General features: G+C 39.7%; 1 protein-coding gene across 1 annotated transcript in view; it reads left to right on the plus strand.

Annotated features, from left to right (window-relative positions):
• The window catches only part of gabrb4 (gamma-aminobutyric acid type A receptor subunit beta4), a 62,692-nt gene extending 56,558 nt beyond the window's left edge, over positions 1–6,134 (plus strand). The window contains exon 10 of the mRNA XM_007545885.2: positions 97–6,134. Coding sequence (XP_007545947.1) covers positions 97–450 — 354 coding nt within the window. The 3' untranslated portion in view covers positions 451–6,134. The remainder of the gene's footprint in view (positions 1–96) is intronic.
• Positions 6,135–9,434: the final 3,300 nt, after the last annotated feature.

The raw sequence follows: 9,434 nt of genomic DNA on the forward strand, positions 1-9,434 counted from the left end.
TGTTAGATGTCTAAGGGGATTGTTGGGGAATGCTACTCAGCATTTTTCCCCACCCCTCTCTGATTTTGGGCGTCTTTTCCGGTCTCCCCCCCGCAGGTGGACGCTTACGGGAACATCCTCCTCACCACGCTGGACATGAACAACGAGGTGATGCCTTCCGACGTGGGGAGCAGCGTCAGTGACTCTCGGAATTCCGTCATGTCCTTCGACAGCTCCGGCGTCCAGTTTAGGAAGCCCATGGCGCCCCGGGATGGCTACGGCCACCACTCGCTGGACCGGAGCGCCATGCGGAGCCGCGCCAACTGTCGGCTACGGCGACGCTCCTCCAAGCTCAAGTTGAAAATCCCCAACCTGTCCGATGTTAGCACCATCGACAAGTGGTCCCGGGTCATTTTCCCCATCACCTTTGGATTTTTCAACCTAATCTACTGGTTGTACTATGTGAATTGATGCGCATCCCACTAGGAATCATGGGCCATATTTTGAGAGCACATTAAATTGGCTTTGATACAGTTCCAAAATATGTATACACATATACAAGTTGAACATATGTATATGCATATTTCCATATATTATATTTATATATACACATGTGAAATCCGAAGAACCTTTCTGCTGTACAAAGTATTACTAGGATGACTTGAATGTTTAAGAATACTTGTGCGAGAAGAATTTCAACGCTTTTTTTGTTGTTGTTGTTTTTTTCCTCCTGAAACAAACATGAGATCCTCCCCACCAGGGTTTTTTCAGAACTGAAGACTGCATGATATTTTTGCTAAAAAAAAAAAAACACAAAACAAAACAAAAAGAAAAGTGAAAAAAATAGCAAACAGAAAGAAGGGGAAGTGAAAGCTCTTGAGAGAGAAGATGTCTCGGAGTCCCATTGACTTTTTATTGATACTTATCGTACTCAGAAATCCTCTTCTGCAGCTCGAGAAATCAGCGGTGGCTCGCGCGTCCGGGCATCGACTCACTGAGGTCCTTGACGCCACCTTTGCCCCCCCTGCCCCCCTGTCGTTACCCCACAGGAGGACGACATGCACGGAAACCGCTCCGTTTCTACTATGTACAGCAACTTTGTTTGGATTATGTGTTGTTCTTTGGCTTTTTTTTTTGTTTTGTTTCTAGAGTGAATATTGTTCACCTTATGAGACACCAGCTCCGGCCAAATGGTCTCCATTCAGTTGGCGTACGGATAGGATGTCTGACTGCTGCATTTCCACCCAGAGTCAACTTGTATTACTTTTTCATTCTCTTTTGTTTGTTTTATTTATTTATTTATTTATTTTTTTTTTCTATTTTATTAGAAACACATCCTCGGAGTGGTGGGATGTGGGTGGGATCGTGGTTGAGGTTACCAGTGGAGAAAGAGGTGGGGATTTTTAAATTTTCTTTTTCATTCTAGGTAAAAAAAAAAAAAAACAAACACTGCTTATTGTAGATATGATTTCATCTTAACAAAAACTGTGATTTCAGAGAGTCAGACCATGTTTTAGGGGTTGGGCATTATGAGATAAAAGAGTAAGAGGCGTGCATTGCTGGGTCTGATTGTTTGGGGGAAAAAGATATTCTGTACATTTAAATCATTCAGTATTCTCACAAAGGTATGCTTGTGTTTTTTTTTTTCCTTCTTTCTTCCTAATGATTAACTCGCGTTTTCTTTAGATGCAGAGTTTATTGACATAGGATCCTGCTTTGTGTTTGCTACGCAGGAGCAGGAAGGGGAACGGGATGGGTCGCCTTTGTTTGTGTGAAATTATTTCTAGGTGAAGATGTGAGATCATGTACATTCAAAGAGATCCACCAAATCCTCATTCAGAACACGGCATATCTTTGTTTGCTCAGCCTCTTTTTTGGTTTTCCCAGTCAGTGTGTGAAGGGAAGAATATTTTGGATTCGGATTGTACCGGGAAAGAGGCGCACGGAGGAGGGGGTTTCGTCATTATAGCCTTATTCGACAGCATGCCCCAGAACTGCTGCTACAAGATCAGGAGGGATTTACTGTTTCAGAAAAATAGCCATGAATTGAATGAAATGATGACCAAAAGGCCTGTATTTCATGTATTCCCCTGGAATACACACACGTCGCATTTCTAGCGCTGATGTACCGGCGGGGAGGGGTGCTGGTTATGTTCCCCCTTTCGCCATTTCCAACCTCTGCAGTTTTGGTTTTTCAGTATCCAAGATTTTCGATTATGAAACATCGCCGTTCAGAATGTCTCCTACCCGGTGTGCATCAGTTCACCCTTTCCAGCGGGATCTGTCACACCCACTTTAGCAACTTACAATAACTGTCTGTATTTTACTCATGGACTATTAAGAGTGTGATAGAAAAGGAGATAACGTAGAGTATTTGTGGCCACGAGCTGTCAAAGATTATAACCGTAGCCAGGTTCTCAAACATCAGATCTATGAAACCTGGCTTTTTCTCCCCACCTGTATATTATTCATACCCTTCTGCATGATCAGTAAGAAAAAAAATCTGAGCCCTTATGAAACATTTAAGCTACTTCTAGTCAGAAAAAAATAAAATAAAACTATTACCTTAAATGTCATTCTGCCAGGGGCATAAATAATTGCAGCTACAATAAAAAGACAACAGACTATGCCAAGGTTCGAGATTAGTGGTACAAAGTTTAGGGAAGACGGGACAAAACGGAGGTTTCAGTTGGTGAAAGGGTGAACTGACGCTGCTGCTGACTCAAGAATTACTATAGGATATTATCGTGTGCCAAATCAGACTTTACTGTAAGACATTTCTTATTAATATTTTTACAAAACGACACTTTTTTCACATGTCACTTACTTCGGTTGAAAAGCTAAACAGAAAGAAATTGCAGTTGTACATGAAGAACTAGATGAATTCCTCCCTGGGAGAGCAACATAACGACGGAAGAGCTGCAAACATATCGATTTATCGTCGGATATCTGCTTTCTTCTCTGGAGCGCTGGGTATCCAAAAGATTCCTTCAAAAAGGAAAACTGATCAGAAACCAATGTGTCTACCTAAGTAATAGTGAAGTTTGTGCAGTGCTGTGACCAGTGGTGCAATATGACTTTTAGTTGGGGGATTTTGGGGGGGGTTTTGGGATGAATTTTATACAGCAATGACATATTTTCAAGCAGCATCTTTAATTCTTGAAATCTCCACTTTTGTGTCTGCAATTAGGAAATTTAAGTCAAAATTAAAAAAAACAAAACAAAACAAAAAAAAACGGGTGGCAAGATAAAACAAAAAAAAAATGATAAAATGCCTTCTCCAAGCAATAGACGGGAAACACTCAAAGACTGAAGGTTAGATCCAAATGTGTCCTGCTGAAATTAAATGAACTCGAAAACAGACTGTTTTAGCCCAACGTGAGGTTTGCGAGCACTTTACTGATTTTACACAACAATCTAATATCCCGCGCTTAGCCGTAAACTTCTCACAGAGACGTTTACGGCCACAACAAACCAGAGCCGTCGTTTATTTATTATTCCCTTCATTCCTCTCGCCTGGTAAATCTTTGCCCCCCCCTCCCCCAGCAGTAAAAACCCGACCCGCTGAGATCGCTTGGGGGCGTAAAAGCTTTACTCGGCCTCTTCCCACATATGCAGTAGCAGCCCCCAACACCTGTAAGCTCACGCCAGTGTTGCTGTTCCCCTTTAACTCATTGCTGACGTCCCTGTGACATGTATGCTGCAATTCTTAACTTCTGCCTTACAGAAGTTGTCTTACGGGGAGACGCTCAGCCGGCGTCACGACTAGACGTGGCTCTCTTTTAGCCAGCTATTCGTTGCAATCAGATCAACGAATGGAAAGTGACTGCGCGTTGCCACAGTGTTGATCGCGTCATAATTGGTACACTTTATAAATTGTTAGATGTGGGGTAGTAATTTTGACTTAGGGGTGTTTCAGATGGGTACATTTTTGTTACAGTAGTAACTATGTCAACTGTTTTTTTGTTTTGTTTTGTTTGCATATTTCATTGTTAAATTGTTTAAATTGAAATATGATGGATCTTTATGAAATTACGCTTGGATTCAGACTATGTGGCCAGAGGATTTTGTTTGCTCCACTGCAAACCAGGCAGATGTTTCTGTGTTTAACTGCCTGCTCTGTGGTCGCAGTGAGATGCACTCGCAGTCTGCGTTTTTTCTAATGTAAACTGACTCAAGTATTAAACTCTTATTCAGGTTGGTGTTATTCCCAGAAATGAAAGCCTGTTCAGGTATTGTACTGTTTAGATAGTGCACTAAACGCATATGGAGGGGAGAAAAAACAACAACAAAAAAAAAACATTCTCACAGTAAATATATTCACTGTTCATTTCAAACACCACATGTACTACCAGCTTTCTGGACATGAAATTAGCACCTCCATCCCAAAGGCTGTGAGGACATTCTGTTCTGAAACTTTTTCTTGCTTATATAGAGAGTTTCTTTTTTCTTTTCCTTTGAACACTTAAGTTCAATAAGTAGAGAAGGAGGAGGGGGAAAAAAGTGTTGAACTGATTTCAATGTGAATTTTCTTGCCTCTAGTGTATATGTGTAATTACATGTGAATTGTACTGTAAATATGATATCTTTCACTTAATAGTTCTTAATGCATGAACAAAAACATGGCAGTTCTTAATACCAGCTAGCCTCACTGCTAATGGCATGGACAGCTTTTCTAGCATTGGCATACTTCTGCAAACGAAACCTTAACAAAAAAGAAAAACGAGAAAAAAAAAAATCTGAAAACATAAAGGAACACATGGTGTGAACAAAATAATGGAGAAACCATGACAAAGTTCTCTCGCGGTGATGGAGTTTCTGGCGGTTCAAAGGGAACGCTAGCGCTAAAAGCGTGCGTTCAGCTAGTGGGAAAGTGATGTTCTGGCGATTTAGGCTTTTTGCGTTTGTCCGTTTAATGTGACCGGAAGCCTTTCAGGAGATTTCAGCATATTCTACCCACTGCACTTACCTCAGCCATTCACAAACCACTTAGTCCACAAGTTCTCCCAAAAAAATATGATCAGCTAGCTAGCTTGCTATGGCTAGAGGAGCAGGGTTGCCTTAAGAGGGCGAGTGGAATGTTTTTTGTTTTGTTTTGTTTTTATTCCTGTTCCTCACCAAGAAAGTCTGTAGTGCCCTTGAGCAAGGCACTTTACTAATTGCCCAAGTGCAAATGGTTGGAGTCTGTGATGCATTGTAGCAAACATCTTTAGCTATCCGAGAGCAAGGCTAGCAAATCTGTGCTGGACTGTAGCAAACACTTTAGCTAATTTAGATCATGGTTAGCAAACTGTAGCCTGGAGAAATAAATGAAGAAGTGTCCCTTTGTTCTGTAACAGCACAGAAATCCCAATATGGACAGCTGGAAAACGCCTTTTCACTTACCTGAAGTGCGCTAACACCGTATTACATCCGTCAAATCACCAGAACAAAGTTAGGAGGCTCCATACTGTCGGACGAATTGTCGCTGGTGGATTCATTATTTTGTCCTCACTTTGAAGGTTTTGTTTTGCATGACCTGAGTTTAAAAAAAAAAAGGGTTTATTTTCGTATATTTTTACTCTACACCATCCGACTCATATCCACAGCCAGGAAGTAAAAAATAAAAATAAAAAATGTTTGATTCAGTGTTTACATGCTCAAATTGCACTTGTTTTACAGCCAGCTCTATAAATCTTGTGGAACAAACTGTTCATAAAGCTGAAGGACAAACATCACAGTAGAGCGCACATTATGTGATTTCGTCTTCTTCTTCTTTTTTTTTATTTGATGAATCACAGTTGTGCACTTCTACAAAAAAAATATTGTAAATCAGTTTGAGATAGATGCACCAAGTGCATGTTAGAGTTTTATCCGATTCAGCTTAAGCATCCCATCAAACGCCCTTCAACTACAAAGGATGTAGAGGGTGCTCTCCTGCAGCATCTTAACATATAAGCCATGTGATTGCACACTGAGTGGGTGTTCCCTGTATTTCCTCTTTGATAAGTTGCCTCTGGTTACGGCCTGCTGTCGATTACTGTATGAGGGTGACTTGCAAGACACTGTGCCGATTCCCAGTTTCCCACATGTCAATATACTGTACCTCCCTCTTTTTAAGACCCTTCCTGAAAGACTGTCTCATATTTAACCAGTAGGTAAAAAAAAAAATAAAAGAAATAAATAAAAAATAGAAGCTTTTTCAGCAGTTGCAATTATTTGGCAATGAAAAGAAAGAAGCCCACAAGATCAACACCTTGTTTCTTTTTCAGTAAGAATTAGTAAACCATTTATTTAATTGCTGTGTTCATTTCTGATTTATCGTATTTGTAGCATTTGTTATGGATTGTTATTCTTACTGTTGTAGTTGTTTTACTTTCATGAGAAGGAAATGTAATTCATCCGATATACAATACGGCACTGGAAGTTTTTGAAAACAAACAAAAAAAATGCATTTGGTTTTTACGTACTGTAATTGTTTTGTTCACATTGGGCGCTTTTTTGATTCATTTGTTTAATACGGTGTTTGATTTCATTTGGGGTAAACAGTACTCATGGAATCAACATTTGTGTGGTATGAAGTTGTATTTTTTTCTGTCAGTGCAATTTAATGTTATGGTGTCAATCAGCTTTTTTAGGTGTTTGAACAAAATGTGTTTTTTACAAATACAAAGTGTTCAAGTATGTGGTATAAAAAGGGTTATCATTCAAACAACCAACTTTTTACAAATAAAGGCTTATACTGTAAAAATAAAAGCTACTGTCGTTTCATTTGCCTTTTGTGAACTAATGTGTAGCACTGTCTTTTCACTTTCACATTTTAACTATTAGGTTTCATATATTAGTTCCCAAAAGGTAAACTGCATAAATCTGTCACTGATGATGTAATCACTCTTTAGTTGTCAGAGTTTTCACCTCTTAGTTGGCGTCACGGTTTTTGAAAACGACTTCTAGATACAAAGCAAGTCCAAAAGACAACAATTAGTAAGAGTAAAGAGTTTCTTCTTTTAATTTAATTTAATTTAATTATGAAAATTTGCACGTTTATGAAAATATACCTATTTTCTGAATAAAAAAAAGTGACTCCTGCTGACGTTTGCCAACTTTTTCAGCTTGGGAACTTTTTCAGTAGGAACACTTTTTTTTAGTGTTAGGATATAAAACTGTATTTATTTCTTTTTTAGTGCAGAAAGGCAGGCTTGGGGCAATTTTATTTATTTTAATCTTCAAACGACTCGGTTATTAATCTGTTTGGTCAGGCCACTTTGCCAGGACTCGTCCTGCGATTCAGGACATGCGCCGCTGTAAATGGTTCTACATTTGGACCTTTATTTCTATCTTTCCGATGCCGATGATGTTGAGATGCTAAAGGTGACTCTAACAACCTCTAACTCAAACTCCTCCAACAGCAGAGCATTAATAACAAGATTCTTTGCTACATATGGCCCTTTCCAGATGAAAAACGACATTTTACTGCGCAGTTTGCCTCAGAGTAAAGAAACTCTTGAGTTTATTTGGGCGCTTCACAGTTTTTGTCTGATTTCGAAGTGCAAACATAATTAGAATCTCGCTCTAAAAATAAAGAACTGAACCCACAACTTTTCATACACGCTCTATTTAATTATCTGCAAAAATACAATATTGATACCCTAATAACTTCTTAACTTAAAATGAAATCCCATTGACTTCATAAGCAAGGATAAGAACATTGGAATATATGTTTCTAAATGACATGGTAACACAAATTATTCCTGAAGCAAGGCAGATTATTAAGGGGAGGGACGACTGAAGGAGAGATAATAAAGATGTATATTTTTACTGTTATTTAAATTTGGAGGTGGGATTAATTTGGACCCCACAGGCGTGAACAACCGAACCAAGACGAAACTGATCAGCCTCACTTGTTTGATGCTCAGCCTGGATCACTGAGGTAAGTGGCAGCAATATTCAGATTACTAAGAAACAGACATAATTAATCAGCTCATAACATCTTTCTTCTTTTTTTCACAGTAACTGCAGTAATGTTTAAACTAATAACCCATATCAATTATTACACTATGCGACTTGTGTCCAAGTTACTAATGTCACTTGAGGGCTCAGGTTCAGAAAATCAGCTGTGGGCTACTTCCTTTACGTTACGAACCACGGCTATGATCACAGTCATAAACCGACACATGGATTGTTTACGGCTTCAAGGCCCATCCTGTGATTGCTACAACAGACAAGTCTAAAATTGAATTATTTTGCATTCCAGAAAAATCAACTTGTTTTTCTGCAGTAGGACTTGAGTAGCTCACCACCACAGAATCCACTAAGAATCCTATAGCGGGGAGGAAAATGTCAGATCATCTATAAAAAGAGTGAAAGGAGATTTGGAGCTTAATATATGAGAATGGCCCAATAAAAACTAGTAAATGAATACAGTAACTTGCTGAGCGTTAAGAAAAAGCTCAGATCTTAAACTTACTGAAACGCTGTTGAGTGGCTTGAAATGGGCTGTACATGGAAGAAACAGCTGAAAATGAGAACTTTGCAACTTTGACTACAACTCATCTTACATCAGTCAGTTATTGGAGGATATGGCCACCTTATTCTGTTAATGGTCCAAAGTGAGGTTAAATATTGTTGCTAAGAGATTTTTATTTTTTATTTTTTTACCAGAAATAAACAAGACAACAAGACTGAACACACATGCAGGAGGTTTAGTCACTCTCTACCATTTACCACTTGTTGCTTCGGCACAGAAAAACGAACAACCTTCATCTTTCACATTCTGACTGTGTCACCGTCACATACGGTTTGTCTCAGACGGTTCACCGCGTCCATCTCCTCCACTAGTCACGGTGACCCGGGTAACGACCTTACGCTCGACCTGTCCCTCCCTCAGACATGACGCAGATTTAACGCAAGGGTCTTTTCTAATTGATTTCTTTTAATTTACTTTCAGTCGACTCACACAGCCACTCCAGCCGCGAATTGCGCTGAGCTCACCTTGACAGAGGGGGAAGTTGTGAGAGGTGGGCAGGGGTTGGTTTATAAATAATGTCCAATATGCGATGATGTAGAGAGTTCACCTCTATGAAGCCAAGATTAACATATGACCTCATCGAGCTCATCAGAGCTCACTGAAGTCCTTGGGGAAACAACAACGCTGTTTGGCGGAGGGAAGGTTTTAAATGAACCCTTTAAAGGAGTGATGCATGTTGTGCTTGCAAGGATTTTCTGTTCTGTTCTTTTTTTTGTTTACTTTTCGACGCACGGCCTCCTTATGCGCTGAAGTGCACGGCTACGCTGAGAGGACAGAATCAGAGCAGGTGGAGCAGCTCAGCAAAATGTTCCCTCCATTTCCGTGGTCTATTGTCAGCACTCCATATAAAAACATAAAATATTGAAAGGGTGCATTAACATGGGTCAGGAATTGATGGCTTTTCCAGTATGCTTGTGTGTGTGTGTGTGTATGTGGGTGGGTGTGCGTG

The sequence above is a fragment of the Poecilia formosa genome, unplaced genomic scaffold, assembly GCF_000485575.1.
Source record: "Poecilia formosa unplaced genomic scaffold, Poecilia_formosa-5.1.2 Scaffold14, whole genome shotgun sequence".
Classification (NCBI taxonomy): domain Eukaryota; kingdom Metazoa; phylum Chordata; class Actinopteri; order Cyprinodontiformes; family Poeciliidae; genus Poecilia; species Poecilia formosa.